The 27949-nt window shown below is 40.4% G+C and overlaps 1 protein-coding gene across 4 annotated transcripts in view; it reads right to left on the reverse strand.

Annotated features, from left to right (window-relative positions):
* The window catches only part of LOC105212812 (teneurin-a), a 224497-nt gene that overhangs the window by 28856 nt on the left and 167692 nt on the right, over positions 1-27949 (reverse strand). For 2 of the 4 annotated variants that reach the window (XM_011185098.3, XM_011185100.3), the window contains 2 exons: positions 26253-26460; positions 22557-22583 (listed from right to left, as the gene is read on the reverse strand). In XM_011185098.3, coding sequence (XP_011183400.2) covers positions 22557-22583; positions 26253-26460 — 235 coding nt within the window. The remainder of the gene's footprint in view (positions 1-22556; positions 22584-26252; positions 26461-27949) is intronic. The other 2 variants (XM_011185099.3, XM_011185101.3) reach the window with 1 other exon arrangement.

A 27949-nucleotide genomic window follows, 5' to 3' on the forward strand; every position in this document is an offset into this window, starting at 1 on the left:
GTACACCAAAATTTCTTTCGCTTTGATCAAATCACATTCGGCGCTCACTCGAGCTTAATCATGTCGTTCTTTCAGGGCAATTTCATTTAACGCGTTTTGGGTTAGCCGAGTTAGCCGAGCTCCCATCGCCGCCGTCGTCTTACCGCAGCACCTCAGCTTCGACGACAAATCATCATGCTTTGTGGCGCTGTGGCACGGGAGCTCTCTGTGGCTGGCACTTCTGCGTTTTTCATCTACAGGGGCTTGGTGTGAGCACACATATCTTTAAGTAGTAACAAAAGTGTACGTATGCATGTGTGTGTGCATATAAGCGTTATTGTATCGTCGTCTTTTCGTAATAAAACTTGCTTATTTTCATGCACTAGCACACTTAAATAGTTATTTTACCGCTAACGCTTCACTGCATTAAAAATGTGTAACACGCCTCAACATATGCTACAATATGCTGCTCGGTCGCCCTGGTCACCCTTGCGCCTGTGTTTGTGCATACGAGCTGGTAAGTCCATAGATCCGCAAGCCATTTCAACGCCGTAATTTTTTGTTTACTTGCAGCATTTTATTGGACGCAGCTACACCAGCTATAAACGGAGGCGTGCGTGTGGTACAGTTATGCCGTTTTGTTATTATTGCCATAAAACTGAGACTTTCGCTTAGATACAAGACATGGGAATAGTGTCTTTCGATTATGAGCGTGAATGAGAAGGAGAGAAGTAAAGATTTGCTAAGAAAAAGGGAGACATTGACGAAACAGAAGTTCATGCCTTTTGATCTGGAGTACTTTGGTACTCTTTGTAGATTATGCGTTTGATTTATATTTATTTAAATTCATTACACACATTATTGTAGATTACACGTTTATTTTTAGTTACATGTAGATTAAAGTTCATTTATATCCAATAATAATTACCACACTATTTGTTGATTATTATATCGTACAAGCAGTTGATGCCGCTGTCTTCACTATCGTCATAGCGGTTGATGCCGCTGTCTTCACTATCGTGCTAGCGGTTGATGCCGCTGTCTTCACTCGACTCACTCTACTCGTCAACTATACTTATTTTATTAAAAATGGTCGTATGTGTCGTTGTGTCTTCGTTAAACTTTGCAGGGTTGTAATTAAAAGTAACAGCCACTACGTGTGGACCTTTTACCCACAGGTTCCACTCCCACAATCGGCCGTCCTGCACCGTCATTCGCCCCGAATGACTTCATGTATTCTGCTACCGTAACAGTGTTTCGTGGCCCTTCGTTTTCGCCCACCTTTTGAACTTCATACCTGCCGTGAGGCTTTACCACTTTTACCTCGTACGGTCCGAAATATTTTTGTTTTAATTTTAAATTTGGTCCATATTGTGTCCGTTTTATAGCTACTAAGTCGCCTACCTTATATATGACTTCTGCTTTACGCTTTGAATTAAATGTTTGTTTGTTTTCTTCTTGTATCTTACAAATATTTTCTTGAGCTAGTTTTCGAATGTTATCGCGTTCGTCGCCTAATTCTTTCATTATGCAATCTTCAAGTAAACTTTTAATTTCTATGTCTTCACATTGCCTCATTTCCAAACCAGTAAGTATTTTGAATGGCGATAACTTAGTACTTCTTGGAGGTGTATTATTAATGATTCTTTGAACTTTTTCAACATATTTATACCAACAAGCAGGATTATCATGACATAGTTTAGCTAACATTGGAACCAATATACGGTGCATCCGTTCCACTTGACCATTTCCCCGAGGAACGCCTGTGGAAATAGTCAAATGTTGTATGTTTTGTTCTGTACAATAATTATGGAAAATGTTCGACGTGAAAGCAGATCCTCTGTCCGTTACTATTCTCTTAGGATTACCGAAAACTGCCGATTGTTTTGTTAATCTATCAACTACGGAATTCGCGTCCGTGCTTTTAGTGGGATAAAGCCACACAAATTTTGAAAAAGCATCTACTACTACTAATAAATGTTGATATTTTTTATTAGTAACCTCTAGTGGTCCTACATGATCTATATGATAAGTTTGTAATGGTCTATCTTCTTTGTCTATCGGTGAGAGGAAACCTTCTTTTTTGCCTGCCTTTGTGTTAATGATGATGCATTCAACGCAATTTTTTACAACTTTACCTACTTTTGTCGAAATTTTTGGAATATAAAACGATTTCTCTAAATACTCTTGCGTTTTTTTAGCGGATAAATGCCCTTGCCGGTGTGCAATGCTGATTATTTCATCTTCCATTGCTTCTGGTACTACCACCAACTCGTTAACGTGGTCTTTATATACTAACCCGTTTCGCATAAAGAAATCTTCGTATTCACATTTTCCTAAGACTTGAATAATCGCCCTGATCCACTCATCAGATTTTTGAGCTTCCCTTAAGCGATGCGCGACCGAATCTTCAATTATCATGCATGCCACACGACTTAAAGCATCAACATGTCGCATTCTTGAATTTTTCCTATGTTCGATGACATAGTCGAAGTCTTGTAAGTACATAGCCCAACGAGCTACTCGTAATGGTACGTCACGTTTTTTAATAGTCATCGTAAATGCATTGCAGTCGGTTACAATTCGGAATTTCTGACCTAGCACATACACACGCCATTTCTTTAATGCCTGAATAATTGCTAACACTTCGAGTTCATAGGAGTTGTATTTCTCCTCTGCTGGAGTAGTTTTCTTACTCATGAACTGTACAGGATGAAACTGCTGATCATCCGAGTTTTTCTGCAGTAACACGGCACCATATCCATACATTGAAGCATCTGTGTGTATCTCCGTTTGAGCCTTTGGATCGTAAATCTGTAATACCGGAGCTTTCATTAAAGCTAATTTTAATTGTTGAAACGCTAACAGTTGCTGCTCTCCTATATGATATTTCGCATCCTTTCTTAACATGTCGCTTAGTGGCTTCGCTATCGATGCATATCCCTCAATGAATCTTCTAAAATAAGATGTTAATCCTAAATACCGTTGCAGTCCCTTTTTATCTCGCGGCAAAGGAAACTGTTGCACGGCCTTTACCTTCCCTTCAGAGGGCCTGATACTACCGTTCTCGATTACATATCCTAAAAATTCGATTTTCTTTTTTAAGAAAAAACACTTGGTCCATTTAATACGCAGTCCGTATGTTGCTGCCCTTGTTAAAACAGTTCTTAATTTTTCAATGCTTTCCTCAATGGTCTGTCCGGGTATGATAATGTCATCCATATAAATAACTACAATACCTTGCTGTATCAAATCACGGAATATTGATGAAATGTATCGACAAAATATGGCTGGTGAATTAGAAAGTCCAAATGGGACGAAGTTAAACTCATATTGCCCTCCGTATGTTACAAAAGATGTGTATCGTTTTGATCCTTCATCCACGGGAACATGAAAAAAACCGTTTGCAAGATCCAGCGTAGTGAACACACTAGCCCCTTGCAACTTTTCCAAAACGTCGTCTATAAGTACCATTGGAAAATTGTCACGTATAATCTTCTCGTTTATTTTTCTAAAGTCACAGCAGAGTCGTTTCGTACCGTCTTTTTTTGAAACCAAAACAACTGGTGAAGCATACTCAGAATTGCTTTGTCGAATTATACCTTCGTTCAACCAATTATCTATTTGATTATCGATTATCTTCTGATCAACGCATGAAACTCGTCTTGGCGTTTGGTAAACAGGAATGTCATCTGTTATCAAAATCTTCATTTGTACTGGTGACTGTGTCTGCTTTACTGGTTTAAAACTGTGCACCATCTTTAAAACTGTATCTGCTTGCTCAATTTTCAAATGTCCTAAATCAAGGTCTATTATCGAGTTGCTATCTTTCTCTTCCATTGCTACGCAAAGTGCAGCAAATTCAGTTAAAGCCAAATTACTACCACCTGCGTTGTTTTCTTCTTCCTTTTCCTTTAACAATTCAAAATCTTTTCCGTCTTTACTTTGACAAATTTGTCTTATCCCTAAATTCTCTTTATCATTTAAACTTTCGAGACTTTTCCTGCCGAACTTAGCGCCCTTTTCGCTAAAAAAAATATTTACGTTTTTTAAAATATCATTTCCCAGAATTACTTCATATGGCAAGTCATTCAGCCCAGTAACGTGAAAAGTCACTGTGAAATTAATCCCATCCACTTCGATATTTATTTCAAAAGTACCTAGTGTACTTACTTCACTGCCTTTAATGCCTCCCAGGATCGAACGATTATCGCTAAGCTTCGAAATTCCTGTACGCTTAAACATATCATACCTCATTAAACTCACGTCAGCACCCGTATCAATTAAAGCACTGATCACTAAATTACCCATCTTCATTGGTTTGAAGATGCCACTTGTCTTCCAGACAGTCAAAGCGCTATTGCGTTTTGATTCTGTATTAACATGCACGTCGTTTCTACGATCGCATTCAATTTTACGATGGCCCATCTGTCCACACTTGAAACATTTGATCTGCCTAATCTTATCACAACCATTGGCCAAATGAGATTCACTTCCACACTTGAAACACTTCCTTTGAACCCTTGGTTCCACCGGTGTTGCCACCCCATGCCATGACTTCTCCTTGCTTGAAGGCTGTCGAGAATCATGTACCCTCTCATTCTTATCACAACCATTGGCCAAATGAGATTCACTTCCACACTTGAAACACTTCCTTTGAACCCTTGGTTCTACCGGTGTTGCCACCCCATGCCATGACTTCTCCTTGCTTGAAGGCTGTCGAGAATCATGTACCCTCTCATATACTCTTAACTGCTCTTTGAGCTCTTGTATTGTTCGTGCTTGATATAAAACTGTTTTATTTAATTTTGAATCAGGAATTCCTCCAATAAAGTACAAAATGAGACTTTCGTCATCTAAACCAACTGGCTTGGCAATTTCCATCAAATTGTACAAGTATTCACGAAGACTTTCGTTATTTTTCTTACGACGATTTTGTAACATGCGATGAATATCTAGTGATGTTGGTTTTACACCGAACTCACTTCTCAACGCCGATTTTAGCGAATTGAAACTATTGATTCCCGTCTGGCTACGTACATACAATTTAGCAGCCCCTCTAAGAAGTTGTTTTGCAAACACAAATCGTTGTAAACTGTTCCAATTTAAAGTTACCGCGTTATCCTCAAATTCTTCTAACCATTTATCAACACCTAGCTCATCCGTACCACTAAACAATGAAATACTCCCTTCCACATCCCTCAGTGTGAACTGCGGATTAAACACTACATTGTCTTGGTGAGAGGTTGGTGCCTCTACCATTGTCACTGAACGTGTTTCACTTTCACTTTCATCTTCATCCTCCAACACATGTCCGAAATATAAGAGCAACCTATCTCTTAATTCACATTTCCTGCCTTGAACACTCAGTCCAACTTCCCTCAATTTGTTCTTCAGAGCTACCACTGTCAAACTCAAAATATCTTGTACGTCCATCGTCTTTTCCTGGTGTGTTGATTATGATTACAAAAAACAAAATCTTAAAATACAACTTATCTCATAAACAATATTATATCAATAAAAATTCTTAAGTGATTTCAAATTCAGGCTTAAGTTACAATATTTCAATTTAAGTAAACATTTTAAGAGTATTTATACTGGTTCTCTGGACATACTATGTATCAGCAAATAACATTATGTATTAGAAAATAATATTAACATTCATAAGTTTTTACAGCACATATGCAAATGTAGCTAATTCTTATTTGGAATTCATTACTGGAATCTTATAACAATGTTGTAGCAAATAACATTATGTATTAGAAAATAATATTAACATTCATAAGTTTTTACAGCACATATGCATATGTAGCTAATTCTTATTTGGAATTCATTACTGGAATCTTATAACAATGTTGTAGCAAATAACATTATGTATTAGAAAATAATATTAACATTCATAAGTTTTTACAGCACATATGCATATGTAGCTAATTCTTATTGGACTTCATTACCATTATTGGAATCTTATAACAACTTATACAAACATATGTTTCGTTTCCAATTTTTGCTTCTGTCCATTTGTTCTTAATTCAGTGCTACCAAATTACATACATACATTCTCTCTCATCTTCCTATGTCTTTCCTTCATCTCATTTTCTAATTGGCGCAGTCACTTGAATCTTTGCAGCTTCACACCTTCTCACTTTTCCGTCTTTCTGCTTCTCTCGTTCTCTCGAACTTTCTGGACCTTTGAATTGACAAATTTGAATTATGACGCCAACTGTAACTGCCGTTTGTTGCAAGATTGAACATGTCTGGAACGATTTTTGCATGTATCACTTTTAGTTTTTGCACATTTTAGTTTTAATGTAATACACATTTTCTCCAAATTTCCTTGTATGTAACGATATTTTTACACGTATTAGTTTAAGTTTTTACACAAAACAGTTTTAATTTAACAAATTTCCGAATTTCCGACACCGCTCACATACGTTCACATCTCGGATACATTCTCTCTCATCTTCATATGTCTATCCTTCATCTCATTTTCTAATTGGCGCAGTCACTTCAATCTTTGCAGCTTCACACCTTCTCACTTTTCCTTCTTTCTGCTTCTCTCGAACTTTCTGGACCTTTGACAAATTTGAATTACGACGCCAACTGTAACTGTGGTTTGTTGCAAGATTCAACTTGTATGAATAATACACATTTTCTCCAAATTTCTTTGTATATAACGATATTTTACACGTTTTAGTTTTAGTTTTTACACATTTTAGTTTTAATTTAACAAAACTGTTTTAATTTAACAAATTTTCGAATTTCCGACACCGCTCACATACGTTCACATCTCGGCTGAGCCCACATTTGTAGATTATGCGTTTGATTTATATTTATTTAAATTCATTACACACATTATTGTAGATTACACGTTTATTTTTAGTTACATGTAGATTAAAGTTCATTTATATCCAATAATAATTACCACACTATTTGTTGATTATTATATCGTACAAGCAGTTGATGCCGCTGTCTTCACTATCGTCATAGCGGTTGATGCCGCTGTCTTCACTATCGTGCTAGCGGTTGATGCCGCTGTCTTCACTCGACTCACTCTACTCGTCAACTATACTTATTTTATTAAAAATGGTCGTATGTGTCGTTGTGTCTTCGTTAAACTTTGCAGGGTTGTAATTAAAAGTAACAGCCACTACGTGTGGACCTTTTACCCACAGGTTCCACTCCCACATAAATATTAAAGAAGTCCGGTGTAAAGCAATGGGAGCGTGTATTTTGCGATCACAGAGCAACCAGTTTTAAGGAAAGGTTATTTTTCGCAATTGTGCTGATATATTTCCAAATCAGGATGAAGGTTCTTGACCACCTGAAGACTGAGTCATGACTCTTATAGTACTAAATGACAATATGAGAGCATTCTTCAGTTCCACAACTGTGGAGTGCACAAAGGTGACACCGATTCATCAAACAAAAATTTTCGAGGCGGAGTCCTTGTTGAGAGCGTCAATTTCTGTACAATCAATTATGTTCGACAATTCTTCGCGAGTGTTTAATCGACTCATGCGGATGTTATAACGGGCATTTTTACTCAGCACAAAGTAACTTGTGAAAAAAAATCAGAGTCATTACGTAATTAGTTGCGATAAAACGACAGAATAGAGTAAGCAAAAGCAGAACGTAGGGACACTCCCTGCGGAATCGCTACCGGTGCCAGTTTGGATATAAATATTTCCCCTCCGCGCGCTGAACGGAGAAGCTTACTTTAAAACTTTACACTTAACCCGAGACAGCAGAACAATACGACCCTACAGAAGGGGGGAAGTGAGACGAAGGCGATGAAGAAATGAAAAAGTAATTACTTTCCATTGGCACATCAAATAAGCAATGGCTTGGCAGGGAGGGAATACGACGAAGTAGAATAGAAAAAAGCCATAAGCGCCAACTATTCAACCCGAACGTTATTCTTTCCCCGTTCTCGAAAAACGGGCCGATAGTCTAGCTGAATTGCAATAGAATAACAGCTGAAGCTATGCTCGATATCAACCTCGCATGCCACATGCCACATGCTACATGGGCGCACACACACAAACGTATCTGTATGTGTGCTAGGAACGGTCAATACGGCAGTCGTTCTGGGGTAAGCAGTCACTAGCATCTGACCACACCACCCGAACAGGTCTGCCTCCCGACCGACGTACTGACCACATAAACACCGAAACAGAACATCACATCGCCCCTTTTCGGCACACCCTCCCTTTGCTGTGTGGCAACAAAATAAGCCAACCGACTATCATAACACACTAACACAGTTGTGGAGCTCGTTGGCTTGGCAAGCGGGTAACCAGCAATGTGACTAATTCTAATGAAAGACTCATAAATGCAAGTGAGTCAATTTATGGCATAACGTCTAATCCTTGAAATGGATAATATTTCATGTGGCACGGAGCGGCACGAGGACATGCGCCTAACGCCCGACGCCCGACTGAGGGACCCAGCTCAAGTGACAGAGCATTGTAAGACTGGCAAAGAGGGGAGAAGGGGTGAAAATTGAAAATTAGTGAAATGTGTGCGAGCGGAGAATGGGACATTGTGTGGCGCAATAGGGTAGAGAGGGCACCCGATGTGGGGTAGAATCGGCAGCTGCAAAGCTACAAAATGCAATCCGCAAAATGTGTGTCACACAAATGTTAAATGTGTGAGCGCAATTACTTGCTCTCAGAGTGTTTTAGTATGAGTTAAGGGGCTTGGCTTACATATGAGCAGGGCTCCCGTGCATCTTCCGCACAAGTAATTTAACCGTTTTGTAAGCGTTTATTTTAATCGCTCTCCACTGGTGCTGGTGGATTATATGATCCCCTTTAAATTACTATTCAATTTAGCAAAACTAACAACTTATTTTTTGGCCGGCGTTTGTCCTTAGTCACAGCCGTGCCTTTTATTTACCGTTATTGTAATTAAATTTTTGGGAAAATTATACACTTGGACTGTATTTAGTGCTCTTAAAGTGAATCGACGAAAGAACGAGTAGATTGTGTCAACATCAAGTCGGGTTTAAACTGTGCCTAAAAGTATGCAACTCATTCTGTAGAGCTCTGCACACATTCTCGAACAAACACTTGTTTCACTTTCTTCTTGCAAGGCAAACAAAGGCTAATATAGGACACACGGTTTTATACTGCGTCAACGCCTCCCTCTCACCAACGTCGAATCCTAACACAGCTCCGGTGTATGCGTTTGTGTGCGTCGCAGAGATGATGAAGTGGACAATAAGCGGGGGAGCTCCTAAATATTTACACATCGCCATGGATGTGTGAGTGGCCTTAATATAAGTACATACAGACGCGATGCCCTCGCCCTCGTCTTCGCTTCGTTCGGCTCTTATCAGTGCATTCGCATTTGTATACGGTAAATATAAATATGGGCTCGTTGTAGCGGGGCAGGCTGCCAATATTCTTGCTGTGTCCATAGCAATTATTAACATGTACCGTTATATGTGTATGTGTGTGCAAATATATGAGCCATTCGTTGGCCAACATATCGCATTCTCGTGCATCGTGCGCTGAGGGGAAGTGTCTATGTGCGGTGCAAAAATACCCGACACTCCTCCTCCTAATGGGGCATATTTGACGATCCCCACGCGCTGTTAAATAATGGATACTTCTTACCAAGAATAAGTGCTCCAAAACGCTCTCTAATTTCAATTAAAAATTCTAGACGAGTTTGAGAAAAATAATTCTCCGTTAGTTTTAGTGAAATTTAACCTTAAAGTTACTTCTGAAAAATTTGTATTGGACTTTAAGCTTTTGTGGTAACCCGAAGATAAGGTGATTGCCAATGAATGAATGAATTTGGGTGGAGGGGAAGACTTGATATGCACTGAAACTTTCAGCGCAATAATTAATTGCAGTTTTTGTTGTTGTGAAGGTGCTATTCTGTTTTCACTATCCAAACCAAATTTACTGTTGTAGCAAACATTGAAGTCATCTAGAATTTCTGGTGAATGTGGCATTTGCAACACATTGCAACAAACAACAGTGAAGAGCCACCGAAAAGGTAAATAAATTGGAAAAGAACGCGACCACTGAAATTCCTGACATAACGAATGTGCAACAACAACAACAGCAATAAGCACCAGAGGCACATCAGTACCGGTCATTGTTGTTGCAACGCCACACGAAACATATTGAACACATTGCTGCGTTGTTCCAATTTTTGTTCGGAACACCTTTCAATTTGCCGATGCAGCGATGGTACAAAGTCCAGGTGCAACCCTCCTCGTGATAGCACCACGGTGTATACGTGCACAGTTCGACACGAAAGTGGACAAGCAACGCACCCATTTAGAGCTGCCACATGAACTCTACGGCGGCAACGCGTGCCCTCTCGCGCGCAGACCACACAGTTGCACTTCTTTCAGGCAATTTTCCTCCCGGTTTCTACCAGTTTTAATCTGCGATGGTGGCGACATACACACACACACATCGCACGAGAGTGCACATGTTGCATTCCATTTGTAGCGAAGCAAATGATTTAAGTACCGTTATTTTCGCATTTTTACAGTTGCAGAAAGACAAGGCGTGCGAATGCTTGTGTTGATAAGTGCCCACAAAGTAATTTATTACACACATACGAGTACATTGGCAAGGGGCGCTGTGTTCGGAAGGGCAAGCAATGATTTAGTTGCGGATTGCAGTCATTCTTTCTTTTAATTCTCGCTTTCAAACCCCTTTCAGTCCTTAAGCCGTTCATCTTTCATCACCACTGCTTCCACCTGTGAATATGTATGAATATTATCGCGCTTCCTCGTAAGCTCGCATGTGGAAGTGAGTGCGCACAGTGTTACAATTCTATGGCTCCACCGTTGCCAGTTTTCTGGGTGAAAGGGGCTCGGATGATTACAGAAGGGTGCCAATGAGCAGTACTTGGAGGTTGTTTGCACTCTGGCCCCCATAAAGACAAATTTCGAAGCTCTTTGAGCTAAAATCTAGCAAAATTAATTGTTCACTTATTTAAAATGGAAAATCTCGCACTTTTGATCGAACTTGTTGCACTGTGCGCCGCCCTCGCCGCCCTCGCTGCCCCCAATACTTCCAGGATTGACAAAATGGCTCGAGTGAAGCTCTTCTTGTGGAGCATGCACGCGCAGCAGTTTGTAGCCGCTATGTCTGCTATAATATGTTGTTGAAGTGCTTGCTCCCCTTCTCCATTCCACCAGCCAGCTGTCCGTGGCTGCCAAGCGCCTCTGGCTTGCCGTTTTGGAAATTCCATGCATCGCAAGTGCATCTGTTTATTCACTCACTCTCCGACGCTCTTCGCTCACACATTCGCGCAGTCATTCAAAGCGCCGTCAACAGTAACAGCAACAGCAATTTTTAAATAGAATTTTTAAGTTTGCTCGCACAAAAGTAGCGCTTTGTAGGGCATAATTTGCACTTTGTAAATTTGCATAGCGACGCAGGGCCGTGAAAGCGGCTTTCAGCCAGCGACTGCGAGCGCCACACATGCCACATGTGCGAGTGTGTGCTCCTTTGTGCGGAGAGTTATGCACACACTAATTTAGTATGGCGCAATTTTGTGCAGCGGCAGCGTTTTTGTGTGAATGGTACAGAGCCTGAGTGAGTATACGAGAGTGAATTCCATTGCTATATGCGCGTCGCCGGCATACACATTTATTAGGGCACATAATATGACATGCAAAAGTGACACTTGAAAAGCTGTCGCTGAGTGTTGCAATTTTCTGCGCACTCGCTTTTTCGAGCCCCTCAAACAGATGACAGCAACAGAAAGCCCAACTACTTGCCACATGCCACTTGCCACTTGCTTGCCTTGCCGCCCGCCCGCACAGCAGCTGCGCTCAAGTGGCTTTTACATAGTAAATGTTGCGCTCACTCAAATGCCATTGTGAGATTCAATTATGAATATTTCCACTCAGAAGTAGAAAAGTGTTTAAATCTCATTCGCTGCGCTCGGGACGCTTGCAACGATTTCAAACGCTCCTAATGCTTTATCTTCGCAACAAAGTATCCTCCATACTGAGCAGCGCGGCAGTGGCAGTTCCTTTGACGTCATTCTGCCAAAGAATCGCAAGGAATTATTTCCATTTTTATGGTTGCACATTAGTACTCACGCACACAGAAGCACCCGAGTTCCGCGTCCGCTTGGCTCTTCGTGTGCGGCAAGTGATAAGGAACGCATTAATGCGCCCCAGATGTCACTGCTGAGGCGGCCAGTGTCACTTGTTTCAGGCAGGCAATTTATTCGTTAAGCTTCAGTTGCATGCCGCAATGCCTGGCAGTTGCAGTTTGTTGTGACGCACCAAAGCCCAGTGACATATTTACTGCACGAAACGGTACATACACACACAGCGCCTGGGCTGAAAGCGGCAAGAATTGGCCGACAAATTCATCAAACCGGAGCGTGAACTCTCTGTCGATTATTCGTGAATAGAGCACAGAGGCAAGGAGCATGTGTGCTTTGAGGTAACACTCAGGAAAGTGTGTCAAATTCACTGGGAGTGATTTTTATTGGAAGAGATTAGGTTGGCCAGTAGGTGAACTAAACGCCCCAGTAATCAGACAACGAAGTTAAAGCTGGAAGTCTAAGCCATTGCGCCCTTTTTAGATGGACTTAGGCTTGCTAATTGATTAATCATTTTTATTTGTTTCGGTCCATTGGTTGGTAGGGGCTAATACTAGGGTGCCAAAAGAGCCAGACCATTGTCAAGAATGTCCAAGTTTCTGTAAATGAAATCACTGGTAGTCAATTTCATGCAAGGTTCATGTGTATGCAGGTGTGAAATAATCACTATTTCCTACTGCTCTTACAAACATATTCACTGAGCGGTGAGATATAGACTCCGCCCATTTGCCACTCGGGCAGCCCATTCAGCACTTGATAAACTCTAGCGATTACACACACACATATAGTTGGTATTATTTTTATGTATTGGCTAATGCATCGTAAAAGGGTACTGGGCTACAGAGCAACCGAACGGATTTTAAACAGGGAACATTAAGGCCGCTGGGGAATACTATTTGAAGAGATAAATGTTTCGGGTCAATAAAGTAGACCACATATCGGTGGTTGCGGTCCATTTCGACAATTGTCTTTTGCCAGAATCTAAAGATAGCATTCTGTGTCTTTAAGGAGCGAACTTTAACGACTTTGCAAGCAGAGTTCGCATCAACAGGTTTGCACTTTCTGTCAGCATACTATAATCCAATGGAATCGCGCATGGCTTCTTGTGATTTTAATCTAATTGAAGTGTACCTTTTCTATTTTTCTATTTTCTTTCGCTTTCCGCGTCGTCTTTGCACTTTTTGCTCAACTTCCGGAAATTGTTTGGCAGCCAAGTCGCCGACTTCTTTCCCATGGAGCGAACCTTTTTGTAGCATTTAAGTTAATTATTTTAATTGTAAGTTGCACAATAAAATGAAAAGACATTCGAGCATGAAGGGGCAGCGCAGAACAAGGACAGGCAAGGAGTGGCCGGTGGCGCAGTTTGATGGCAGTACATTTGTAGGCTGTCACTAGTAATTATGGTTGCACGAATCGGAAATGGTCTAAGCCTTTCTTCGCCCTCCGCAGCGCCCGGCAAAAGCAAAAATTGAAACTAGCAAGTGGAAAAGAACGCTGGGCATTAGTTTCTTTTTATATTTCTTTGTTTTCCGGGCCCTTTGATAAATGTTTAGATAGATAATGTGGCGCTTTAAGTATCTGGAAGTTGTCCCGAAATTGCTATTGTACACCCTTTGTAGTTCATAACACTTTGAAAACTTGCGAACGGTGTGAGGCAGCCATGTTGTGTCGTTGCGACAGCGACGGGTTTCCCATTTTGTTTTGCGCGCACTTCAAAGTTATCTGTTCGATGGCAATTTCGCGCTGACACACCGACATCGCATAAGCGTTTCCGTAAATCATAAAACCGCAAAAGCCCACAAAGTGATACAGTCGATGGGCAATTGAGTGTTGCAAGTATATGTGTCCATAAAAAATGCTACCCTCACAGCGCATACACACTCAAACGTTTGTACCGAAGCGGACATGTCGTGCATGCGAGTGAGAAGTCCGTGTAGCAGGAAGATAAGGACTCGTGCGCGGTAAATGGCGCAAGAAAATAGCTGATACAGAGTCACATTCCGCCTGTCGCGACACACCCATTTCGCCGCCGTAACGAGGAACTGCCAACTGGCCTGCCTGGCAAAGCCAGTCCTTGTGCGCGACCAACGGAAGCGCAGCGCCCTCTGCAGTTCGTGGAAAGAATCAACCGAGTTTTGCTTTCGCCCGTAGAAATGCTCGTTGCTAACCACTCCACGTGATTGTTGTTGTCGGTTGTTTTGTGGCGCACTAAAGTATGGTACATAAATGAAAAACACAACAGAAACACGAAAGTGAGTAAAAAGAAAAGAATTTGTTACATTTTGCGTTGCCGTGTGCCCCACCGACCGGTGGCTTCCTGCCACATATCGTCCGCAGCAACACTCGCGCACTCCAATGTCTATGCAGCATGTGTGCTTGTTGGTGGCAGAAGAGGAAGGAGGCGATGCAGTGCTTAGGACAATAACTGAGCCGAGCGCGCCGTCGCTGTTGTCTAAATGCACACGCGGAAAGCAGCAGTGGAGGCTCATAAGCAAGCGAAGGCAAAGCACGAAGGAAAAAATATGCTGAGGACGGCAGTGTTGCAGCCAGGCTCGAAGTTTGGCTACATGCACCAGGTTGGGGTGAAGGCGCGGAAAATTGTTTGTGTCAGGAATTACATGGTACAAATTCCACGAAAAATCATGATAAACTAACATAAGTTGGCTTTTTTATTTCGAACGTCACCAGAAAGCGGAAAACTGCAAGCGGAAAAATAAGTCTAAGCCTAACGAAGGACGCGCAGATAAGGCGACCCGGCAGCTTGTGAGGAGCCTCGTCGCGCTCTGCTATCTGCGGTTTTTTGCGCCTCGGCGTTTGTTGGCTGCCAGCCATTTTAGTGGACGGAAGAATATTCAGCCGCCACCGCCTACTATGGTAAGGCTTTGCCCCCACCTGCCTTAGCCCAACAGTATGTGTGTGTGCGCTGTGAGCTGTAAAAAACTATTTACGGCATGTAGACACATTTTTTCAGCGTTTGACACAATTCATTTTAAATGCCGACAAGGAAAAACTGAACGCGCACAAAAACACCCCAGGAGGGTGCATAAATGCATATGTGTGTGCACGAGCGCCGGGCAATACCGAAAATTCCATTAAGTTAGCTTCCAGCAACAGGGACGACGGCAGTGACAGCTGACACGTCAGAATTCAATTTAATGGCGCTTAAAGCTTTGAATTCCTCGGCAGGCATGTGTTGAAGCCAGCAGGCTTTGGGCCGTAATTTCCTCATTTGCATATGAAGCAAAGCCGCTGTAAACTAGTAATGCCACATATTGCTGCAAATAAAATATTTATAGCCAACAAATTTGATAGCAATTGCCGTTCTCTTGAAGACATTTCCTTTCAGACTGACATTTGGAGCGAATAACGCCGACGCTTCAAGGTCATACCCCGTGCGTTCTATCCGTCTGAGTAACTGCATCTGCCAACGGATCTGCAATTAATTTCTGGATGTTTATTGGCGATGCGCCGTTAAAGTTTAGCGTTCTTGAATGATGGAATTACAGCAAATATATCCATCAAACAACCTCCGCACGCACACACAGCCAGATTTCAATTGAAATTACACGGCGCAAAGGTCGAATGCCGCTACAAGGGTTAAGAGTTGGGGTGGCAATAAAAACGAATCCGTCTGAAAGCTTTAGGCACAAATTGATGGCTTCATGGCTTCACTGCTTAGCGGGTGAGGGGCGCTCGGCTGAACCATTGCCGCCAGAGCCGTGCAGCTGACGCTGTGGAGCCCCCGCTGCTGGGCGGGTGTAATTTCGGCTCAAAGTGATAGCCAATGTTATGCAATGTAAGCTAAAATAACAAGTTGTTTATTACTCTTACATTTCTGTTGATTGTTGCCGGGCAGCGCTGTTGGCAACCTCGGTGCCGACGCCTGGCAACAATCGAAGCGAAATTGTTTATTTGCAAGCGGGGTGGGGGTGGGAGTGGAAGTGGAAGGTATGGGTGGTGGCTGATTGCGTCAGTTGCGTATTAAAATGCGATTAAAACACTTTATGTTTTAGGAGAAACACAATTATGTAAAACATGGCAATTTCACGTTTAATAGAAACTCATTAAAACTTTGATGTGGAAGTGTTAATTGAAATGGGAAAATTGCTGAGCGATAAGCAAACACTGGATACATTTAGGCGCTTGTGGTTGTTGTATAAACTTCTTAGAAATATAGTGGATACCCATATCTCCACGCAGGCTCTATTAGCTAAACATGTCTGTTTATAAGCTCTATTTGGAGAATATAACTTAACAAGCAGCACAAAATTGAAGAAGAGAAGTGTTGCCCCCGACGTTGATGAATAGTCTTCGCAAATTCTACCATCGTATTACCATAATGATATTTAGTGCAAATATTGTTGTATATAATCCCACGAATAGGGTCTTACATATTCCACTGTATTAACCCCACTCCCCCCATATGCTTTTTCAAGACACTTGTAGGGTGTTTAGGGCGTCTAATAATTTATTCTGTACTAAACGAATACGAGATCCACTTGCAGCCCTTTATTTCATTTATTTACAATTTCATTTAAGAAACCAGTTCGCATCATCTCGTGATGTACCGTAATGTGTGCATATCCATCTTCCTCAGTCGCTGAACGACACGACTGGGCTGGCATCCTCCGGTTGAGTGAAGTCCAACTATGAAACCAACTAAAATATGGCAAACTAAAATATTTTTGATTACTTTTATGCAAAATGTTGTTGCAGCGCACGAAATTTGAATTTGAATTTAAATTTTTCCATTATTTATGCATTGAATTTTCCAGCGCTTGTTGCTGCTCAGCAGCGCGAAGCACGCTCCATCGACACCGCCTCGCTTGGGTTTGTGGCGTCGCTGCCGCTTACTCGGTTGCACATATTTTTTGGAACATTTTCAATTGTGCGCTGAATAATTTCGATTGCAGGCGCAGATAATCAGCCACCGCCGCCGCCAACTCATTATTGCAACGCGCACCATTGTGGGGAAGAGGTGGGAGAGGCACATTGTATTTTCAACACTTCACCTAGTTTTGCAACAAAAGTGCATTCACATCGCCGCTGCCTTTGCACTGCGACGTCGGTGTGTGCCGAAGGGGGAGGAGGGCTGAGCTGAAGATGAGCGCAAGTAACTTTCGTTTTGTTACCGTTTTCGGAACAATGAACTGTTTCGAGCGTTTTGCTTCGTCCCTTCCATCGGCTACGTGTTTTGTTAACTTAGCTGACGTTCTTCGCTTTGGCTTTCTTTCCATTTATGCGCGCTCACTTTGCAAAAATAATAGAATTGATGAAAAACAGGAAGTAAGATTTTCCCGCCACTATTCGCAAGCGAAGTGGAGTTCAGTGGAGTTGAATTGAGTTGAGGAGCCGGAGCAGTGTTTGCTTTGTTATAAATAGTTTTCCTTACTTTTTGCTTTTGTTTTTGTTTTTTATATTCTCCGCAATTTACAATTTCCACATTGTTCATTTCTATTATGCGCGGCCGTCCTCCGCCGTCTTATGAAGCCACTTCTTCGGCTTTTGTTACTCGCTGCTTCGCTACTTTTCGCTATTGTTTTTCACTCATTTTTGTTGTTGTTATTGCAAAAGAACACTTGAGTGACAATAAGCCCATGCAATGGTGCTGGGCGGTGTTAGAGCGGCGGCTACCGCACTCGCTTCCGTCGGAGCGGAAGGCAGGGGTGGGAGGAGAGGCACAGTAGAGGAAATCTGTGCGAAAGCACAATAATGAATACAAACAGAATTAGGTTTAGCCGAGAAACAAAGGAGGCACTCGCGTGCTGCCACCGCGCCAGCAAATGGCAGGTAATCAGCAGCTGCGTCCGTCGTTTCGGCTGCGGTGGAGCGCGTGATGGCGCAGCAGGAAACAGTTCAGTTTGCGACACAAATAAGTTTCATTCTGATTGAAAGGAACTCAAAGTAACTAGAAAACACTTTTCCCTCCTTCACTGCTCTTGTTGTTTTGTTCACTATATTTCCTCAATTCGCCGTTTTCTACAAAGTGTGCATATTATTTGTTGTTATTATTGTTATTGTGTTCGATTTCTTTTTAACCGTTTTTTGTTATTTTCTGCGTATTTACAGTTAGTTGCCTTCGCCGCGGGTGTTCTCCAAAGGCTTTTACCTGCTCTTCAATTGCTTTGTGGCAAGTGGAGTGGCAGAGGGAAAGCGCGCCACAACTTGATTTCTATTTAGTGATTGGCAGCTAATAAATACGCATACACCAAGGTTTTTTAGTCATCGCATGAAAGCGGAGCAGTCACCGATGAGAATGGGTACGAATAAGGGTCACTCGCTAAAGGGCGCCTCACACGCCATGTCGGACTCAGAGGCATGGTGGGGAATGGTGTGTCTGTCATTTGGAATGCGCAATAAAATCGACAACGATTATCATCTTTGAAATGGATTATGGGTGGCACCATAATGTAAGTTGGAAATTATGTGATAAAGCTGGCGCTAAACTCCGAATGCAAACTACTGAGCCACTGCCGCTCGCACTTGCCACACTTCGCCGTGCTACAGCTTTAAAAGCCATTCATTTTTATTTCGATAATTTACAGTGATTCTGCTGCGACCTGGCGGATGTGTGTCTGCTTGTAAATCCCCAACAAATAAATCGCACATTCGAAAACCGCTAGACGTGCATAAAAGCAAAAAAACAACGAAAATGCAACAACAACGAAGTACACTGAACGAAATCGGCACTGAAAATTTATTGATGTTGATATTGATATATCATAGATGGCACAAGCATTACTCTATTGTAAATCGATATTTGCTGGACGGTCATATTGCATTCCCTCGACTTATTTAAATGTACCGTTAAAGCCTTCAATCTGAACGCATCCCTAGGTCTTTAAAAATAATTAGAATTCCTTTCTAACAGTCTTCCAAAGGAAAAAGGCCACTCGCTAATGATGCTCCTGTTGGCATCAATCTATATTAGAGAAGCGTTTAATAAATGTGCAGCAATTAGCAATATTTTGTGCGAGGCAACAGGACAATTCTCAGTTTTATCGGTGTGTTCGCTTGCGTGGTCGTCGGCATGCAATAACACAATTCAGATTCGTCCGTTATTATAATGGCGGCAAAAACAATAATACTAATAACTGTTTGTGTCTGTACATTTGAACCGTTTTTGCCGTTATTTGTCTGTTTCCTTATGTGCTGCATGTGCACTCAACCTAACTACAATCGATATGGCAGCACTGTGGCACTGTGGCATGACTACATTGCATACTGCAGCGGTGCGGCGCGGTGGGGCAGGGACAGGAGACGGAATGTGGAAAAAAGCATTTTATTGTGTCAGTTGCGCACGATAACGAATAAATTGCAATATTTTATTTACACTCAGCTGCAGTGCTGCATTAAGCCGCCCACACACATGCCCCACCGCGCCGCGCAGACCGCTAAAACAGGTGTGTGCGTGCCAGCTTGTGGCGAATGGCGAAATATAATACGCATTAGTGCGCATGTGGGCGACTGCTGCGGCAGTGACAGCGGTGTGTTGTCTGTCTGCAGGTGGCGAGCGAACGCGACGGAAACGCTTTGTGTACCTGGGCTTCGCTCCAACCGTGGATAGATCACTCGCACTCCCCCTTCCGCCGCCAAAGGCTACTTGATTCGCTTTTAATCTGCTTTGCAATTATTTAAATTTTATGTCCATACATGCGAGCTCTCCATTACCATTTCACTTCTACTTCTATTTCTATTTCTGCTTCTATATACACTTTCATTTCCACTTGCATTAGTGCGCACAGAGCCTTTTGTTGTTGGCGTTGCCACTTTTTTGTAGTCGGTGTTAACATTTACATATTATTTTTTTCAGCTGCAGGCAAATATTGAACTGGAGCACTCCACACACACACGCTCTCACCCTCCTTTTGGCGCATTTTGCGTCAGCTGTGCCGTTATGTTGTTTTATTGCAGCATTTTGTTTATTTGCGTGTTTACGTCACTGCCACTGCAACATTAACGGGCTGATATGAAGTGAGGTGACTGTCATTTGTTATGTATACGCCGTGGTGGGCCCGTAGTGCGGTCCAACGCTTAAGTGGTGAGGCGCGCTCCAAGTACCGGAATTATGCACTTTTATAGTGATGATTTGGCGCGTTGGCCGCTTTATAAAAATACATAAACTTTCTCATTGTCCCAAATGGCTTTCAAACGCTCGTTTCCGCCGCTAAGCTGAAAAGTGCTTGCAATTTATTATGTCCATGTATTATTTAGCCGGCGAATTTGCATTCCCGTAGATTTATTTGTTTTTGCACTAAAACGGATTACCAGTTATTTAGCTGTGAGTAATGCCCTTCGATTGCTAATGGAAATAAATGTGTTTGGGCTGCTAACGGTTCGCGCTTCATGCCTCAGAGCACCCGCCGGTATCGGTTCTAAATTCTAGAGTGCTCTTCAAGTATATAGCAAGATTATAAGTTTTCGGATTTTTGTTATTTTTCGGCTTTCATATAACGGTATTACTCTACATAAATTTTATAATAAACAGTTATTTACACATGTATGTATCAGTTTGATAATTGGATATAAACTCTTCGATAAATAATAGCTGTGGGTGTTGTGTCGTTATTTTTATTATCGATAATTTCGCTATATTTAACATTAACGAATACAATTATAGTATATACATATATATTTTCCTGCTCTCAATGATCCCTTAAGTTCTTGCTAATTCTGGTTTGCAACATGAAACTTATCCCAGGCTCTGCTTTTAGGTAACTTTTTATTTAGATTTTTACTAAGATTGTGAAAATACTTTAAAATATAATTTGGAAATAATAAAAGTGAACGAAAAACCAAAACTATTTTTTTTTAAACTATGCAGTGTTCGATTTTTGATTTCTTGTGTTGTTGTTTTCTTTTTCATTTAGTGTAGTAACTGGAAGCGACTACGCTCATATGTGGGGAAGGTGGATGTGGGCGGGGGTTGGTGGCATGGCGTTTCTGTGTACATGTATGGGGGCGGGGGCAGTGGTGATAAACAAATGATTTCAAGACGCAGACAATTGGGAAAAGTGGAAGGTTTGGTATTATTATAGTTTGATTATCAGTTTAATTCTTCTCAACACATTATTGTTGTTGTTCGTTATTTTTGTTTTATGACTTATGTATATTATTTAAACATGTAGGGATATTCGTTTCTGAATTGGGGGCTGGGAGCACATATAAGGGCTGTGGTTAGTTTGTTTTCACGTTTCTTCAAATCTGTTCTTCTGTTGTAGGACAGTAAGAAACTTTCTGTTGCGTTGTTGTTTTTGCATTTTTCTAGTTTCCAAGTTCAATATTCCATATAAATCTCTGTTGTACGCTCACTCAAAAGTGTACTAATTGGACACTCAAGAGTTCGAAACAAAACGAAATGACAAAAATCCGTGGTGACTTCACTCTTCAATGCGATAAAAAGCACAAAAATCATGTGTAAAAATATGTAAAAAGAAAGATGTTGAAGTGAATCTACTAAAAACGGTTATGGTTATGTAACGGAACTCCTTCAAATATGTCACAATTCTATACAAAATATAATGCGATAAGGACGTGGCGATCGAATCGAATTTACTAAATCGAATGGAAAAATTATAACAAAAATATTATTGTATGCAATGAGTCAAGAAGTGAGCGGAATAATTATTGTGAACTTTTTTGTTGTTGTAATTTGAAAATAATTATATACATATCAGGCAATAAAATACGAATGAATCGGAGGCAACAAATAAAACATATATACTTTGTATAATAGATATAGAGGAAATAGCAGAACAAAAAGGAGGGGAAGAAATCATACGACGAAGGGGATGATTGATTGATTGGTTGACTGATTGATTGGCAAAATGTGATTAATCGATGTTAGTGAAGCTCAATGATATTACAAAAGAACTCAAAACTTAACTTAACTGTTAACCAAGTACAATTTGAATTGAATTAACGGAATACACATAGACACGTACACATACAACAAACAACTGTAATCGATATTCATAACAGTTATAGTAGTTAATAAGTAATAATGTAGGCAATAGGTAGTAATCGTAACATATCCCATTTAATTGCATAATTCATGTCTAAGGATGCATTCGTCCGCGAATTACACACATACATAGAGATAAATAAAAAACGAAAAAATATTTACAATTGTTTTTAGTTTTGTTTTTGTTGGCTTTTTCTGTGTCTGTGACTTCATTTGTAATGTGTATTCTCAACAAAAAAGCGTTATGAAGGCGCCGATCGAGAAATTTGCTCTGCTTCCGACAGAAATAAAGTGAATCGATCCGAATGCGAGTCGACTTCCGGATGAGTGTGCGAGCAAAACTCGGAAGATAATTGCCGAAGAAGTGTATGGCTTTTTTCGGTTTTGTCTTGGAACGAAATAAACTCATTGGATGAAATAAAAACAAAATGTGTTTGTTGTCGTTTCTTGAATTTCTGTGTGAGTTTTGTTACTTGTACCTACGTCCCTAGAAGCGCACTTGTGTTTGTCAACTTACCAAGGTGTGAATGAGTTCCAGAAGAGACTATGCGATGGAATTTTCATAATTCACGTTTGAAGTGTGTTTTGATTTTTCGGCCGTGATTTTATTTATTTTTTTTTCATTTTTTTAAGTTTTTTTTTATTTGTTGATATTTAATTTTGTTTTGTTTTTAGTTATTGTATGTTTTATACATTTTGCGTTTTGTGCCGAGCAGCCGTAAAGCGACAAAGGGTACACAGACATGTACACAAAAGACAGGACACAAATCGAAAACAAAAAGAGACAAAGAGACAAAATATAGATATTTGTAATATTAATTTGTTTGCGATTATATTTTCTTCATTGTTATAATTGTAATATTTTTGTTTTTCATCTCTTCCCTACGCAGTCTAAAGGCGAAGACCCTAAAAGAGGGGATTTACTTTCGCCCATTCAACAAACGCTCGGAAATTCAATGAATTTCCGCGCAAAACAAAAACACAAAAAACATAAACTTCAGAACACTCAAATACTCGAAACGAAAGATTCAACTTAAAATTTACATTTGACAAATACACACAAGGACACTGACAGACTGTCGCATTGGCACCCGATTGCTTCGCTCCGGCCGCGACGCCGGGCCGACTCAACACTTACATAATTGACTGGTTAGTAATTTGTTAATACTTATGTAATATGAACTGAAATACTGAACCCAAACAGAAGAACTTATCACTTGGACACGCACATTGGAATAACGAATACAACAAACAGAAGCGATAACGATAAAGTAACTCTAAACATACAAGAGCATAGAACGTGAAAAAAATCCAATACAAAATCGAAATGAAAATGAAAATCGATAAACCAAACCAAAGCAAATGTATGCTGATCTAAAAAATGCCTTAATTGCACTTCAAAGCCGCTATAAATCTTCAAATGCACAAATGTTCGCATTTTATTTTGTGTCTCTACTTTGCGATTTCCATCTGACAGTTCGATGGAGATTCGGCGTTAATTTTTGTTCGTGGATTGAGCGCGGGCTTTACAGGATTTCGAATGCTGTTTGCAGGGTCTCCCGCAAACACATTCCAGCGCGTGATTTACGATCGCATTTACTTACTTAAATAGCTTACAGGTAGGAGATATGTTTGTATGTATCACACTTACATATATTTTGATTATATGAAAATGAAATTTAAATCAAAAAACAACAACAAAAAAGTACAATTTACAAAATCAGGCAAAGTTTTCTGCTGCCCTTTGAATACGACACTTTCGGACCTCTAGATTGTTGGAAAAACTAAGAGTTCGTAAATGAAAGATTATCAATACTTAAATACATGAAAATCTAGATTTGTGACTTTGGCTGTCAAGAGAAAGTAGTAATAAAGATAAGTAATTAATTAAAGGCAAACAACTCAAAGCATTAGAACAGAACAGAAAGGCAAATAAAAATTAAATTGCTTACTCCTTGGCAAAATGTGAGTAATACGCCTACTCAGATGCCGATGTATGTGCAGTGTAGTTATGTCACACAACTGTTTCTCTGACTGCAGAAATAAGCTTTCGTAGAAAACGCAATAAGAGGCTTCCACAAGAAAACTTATCTCAGAAAGCACAGATACCTCAAAATAGAGGGCTTCGCATGAATGGCAAATGGTAGACCTTTACCATTTAAATACAAAGAAAACCTATAGTCCACTGTGCATCTACAATGCAATATACTGGTCTCATTGAGCACATCGCTGTCACTTTTACAACTCCAATTGGTTGAATTGAAAATTAAACAACACAACTTCAAAACAATAAATTCTTTTTAGGCATTACTTCCTGGTGAAGCCATCATAGGTAGAAAAACACGATTTCAAGGATAATTAAACAGATTCATAAACTATTTGCTTTGCTAGTCTAGATATTGTACAGAACCGTACAGGGTCGTAAACGATGATACAACTAAACTAAACTTAAAATTGTTTAGCAAGTGCCAAACAGCTACTGAGTAATCGTGTTTCAATTAAACTCATTAAATTATTTTCCAAATGTCAATTCCAGTTTAGGCGCCATTCAGTTTGAGACGTAATTCCTACTCGACTGACTATACTGACTTCAACTTCTAACCGTACATATAGCAGGCCTAAGAAAATGTTCGGAAACCAAATGAATTATAAATCAGACATTTCAAATAATATTAATAAAATACAAAAAGATGGAACTTTTTAAAAATTTCCATTTATCAATGAAACCAAACATTGCAGTACCTTACATGCTATCAAAGTATTTGCTTATGCGTAGTGAAACTATGGTCTCCAGCAGCCGTACGGTTACCAAGACATTGCTGAATCTCCGTTGGCAATACTCTCAACGCTTCCAAACTCAATATATGTATTTGAGTTTTTACTATAATCACAGGAAGAATATCACCAACAGAGATTCATCAGAGACCATGACGAGAGAAATGGATTTGCTTTTGATAACTCATTATACGGATATTATTTTATGGTTTAGTCGAGTCAATTACTTTTTTGTTTTGACCCTTGAGACACTACAAGACCCAAGTTGCCCGAGCGGTTGAGCTTTCAGATCCAGAGCTGTTGTTTCTTCTATGTTTCTATTATTATTTATTTATTTTTGTTGTTGTTTTTTTTTTTTTTTTTGTTATGAGGTTATGTTTTCGAGACGTTTTACAGGGTGAGACGAACACAAGGAGGTTAAACACTAGACAACACACATACTCAATGAAGTGCTATCATTATTTCGCTTTGGATTTATTTTCTTTTTCCTTTTATGAATTAAAAACGTAAAAAAGAAGAGATAATAATAACGTAATAAGAGTAAGAACTGAAGGCTACACAAAATTAAATTCGAAAAAACTATTCGTGTTGGAAATCGGTAACCCTACAATAGGCAAGAAAAGAAAAAGCTCAAATAAAAGCTTACATTTACTGTTACATTGACTGTTTTAATTTTTGAAACATGTAGCTTTTCGATATCAATAATATTCAAACGAAGTAAAAAGCAACCAAAAGAGCTTAAAAAAAGATTTGAAAATATAAAATAAGCGAAAAGAACACGCTAACGAAATAAATACTGTAGAAACAATTGAGAACACAGTCGTTCCCACTGGATAATAACGAAAACCATTTTGGACGAAAATATCTTCTATTTTTTCATATAATATTTCCAACGCATAAAATGATAGACTCATTGAGGGGAATTGGTGGAGGATTTGGAGGATATGATCTGGGGTTTTGATTATTTTTTTTTTTTAAATGTGTTTCAACTAAAACAGAAAACTTTTGTAAAACAGCCTTTTTCAATTATTTTTCAAACCATAATCTTAAGGCTCCTTCACAGAATCAAAATTCACTTGACTGATAATCAAAACAAGTAAAATCAATACTCATACATAACATGTAATTCAAATAGAAATATGTAATTTTCATTCTTTCGAATTTGATTTGAGCTTTTTCTCTTCCTTGCATCTAGGTCCATATTTCATACGCAACTTAATCATTGTAATATTTCTAAGCCTCTGATTTCGATTCTCGATAATATAACGTAGTTTTACATACACATGTTGCAATGATATTTATAATGTGAAAATTTCGATTCATTAGTTAGCCTAAATGAGTGCCCTGCCTAAGAAGTTCTCAAACGAGTAAAAGCTCTAGCGACTAGATATTCGGATACTGGGGTTGTGTGTATGTATGTGTGAACTGTAGTACTCACTTTTCGCTATACTCGTCCATATGTGCGTAGGACTGCACCGAGTTCTCCTCAATCAGGAACTTAACTCGCTGGTAGAAGGACGCGGTCACAGAGGGAGGTTGCTTGCGCAGCAGCACCTCCACGGGGTCGTTGGAAGAGAGGCACATGATGTGCTCCGCACAGGCGGGATGCGAGCAGCACTCGCTGTCCGAGCAATCAGTCATACCATCTGAAACGAGATAAATCAACAGCAATGAGCAAGAGTTGCGAAGCGGTGGCTACAGTAACGAACAGAACGGAAGTGCCGATCAATCAGCCTGATTGACACTCGCAACAATGGCTGCCACAGCTGGAGTGGTGGCGCAAACAGAAAGCGCACAGGAGGGGTGCGAGGGGCAACTGAAAACGCATTAATAGGGACTAATGAGCCGTACTTTTAGGTGTATGGTGCCGCAACAATATTTCATCTCATCCTCGCCGTCAACACTGTAAATTAGCATAAGCTCTCCGGCTGCCTCTCTAAATAATAAACAAACGTATGTTTAGGGCCTTACATTGTCGTGCCAGCATTGAGGGAATCAGCGCATACATATCTACATTCGGCACACGCTTAAGCAAGCCTTCTTGGATGCGCTCTTCTTATGGCGGAGGAGTACACCGGCCGACAGGCTTCGGCTGGAATACTTCATACTTCATGGTCCCTGATAATGTCTTGGGCTTTCTTCTCGATTTCATTTTCTTGAAGAGTGCACACTCCAAGATTTCTAGTGCTACAAATATTGAAACACTCTCGAGTGGCGCTTGAGCTGTTTCGTTTTGTCGTGTTGTCGTCGTCGTATTCATGTTTTTCCTCCTTTTCATTCTTATTTCTATTTGTACATTATCCATTTGTTTGCCTTGTCTCAGCTCCCTCTCCCACTCGCCCATCCACCTGCCCTCTCCAACCAGCCACTCATTCGCGCTGCGACAGTCGACAGTCGACAGTCAGCTACAGTGACGACAGTGGGAACGTGAAAGCAACGACAACAAAATGTAAATGTTAAGTAGCTGTACGCTTTTAAGTTGATTTCAATATCCGTTTATTTCCTCCTTTTCTACTCACCCGTTGCGCCCGCTGGCTTTGCGCATTCAAAGGTGGGGCTCGTAATGTTCTATGACACTTCAGGCTCACTTCCTTCCTTCCGTGCTCTCCACCCGTGCCGCACTGCCATCGCTCTTTCGCTCATTTGCCTTTCGTTGCTCCATTTCTTTTACCTTTGTGGATTGATGCTGTTGCTATTGATGTTTTTATTGTTGTTGTTAAACTAAACGAATTGTTTATAATCAAACTGCATTGACAATCCAGGGAAAATAAACATGAGCATTGATGCAGATTTACTTCGCATATTTGTCCTGGCGAATGCGAGCGTGTGAGCACTTTTCGCTTCAATTGTCACTCTCTTCCCTTTTCCGGCAAGTGTTGAAGCAGCCTTTTCTTCTGTTCTTCAATTGGATTAGTAGCAGAAGTGCACTTCCGCAGGTAAACACATATGTTTCATTGAGGCTTTCAAGGATGTTTGATCCAGCGTTAACGCAAATGGAGTAATGAGCACTTTCAGTTGCACAAATGCAAAATGTGCGCGCTGATGGATCTCAGTGTTGATTCAGAAATATCTTAGCGGGAGCGTGTGTATAATATGTTTATTAGCAAATTGTCACCATGCTGACCTCAAATTGAG

The sequence above is a fragment of the Zeugodacus cucurbitae genome, chromosome 5 (assembly GCF_028554725.1).
Source record: "Zeugodacus cucurbitae isolate PBARC_wt_2022May chromosome 5, idZeuCucr1.2, whole genome shotgun sequence".
NCBI lineage: Eukaryota > Metazoa > Arthropoda > Insecta > Diptera > Tephritidae > Zeugodacus > Zeugodacus cucurbitae.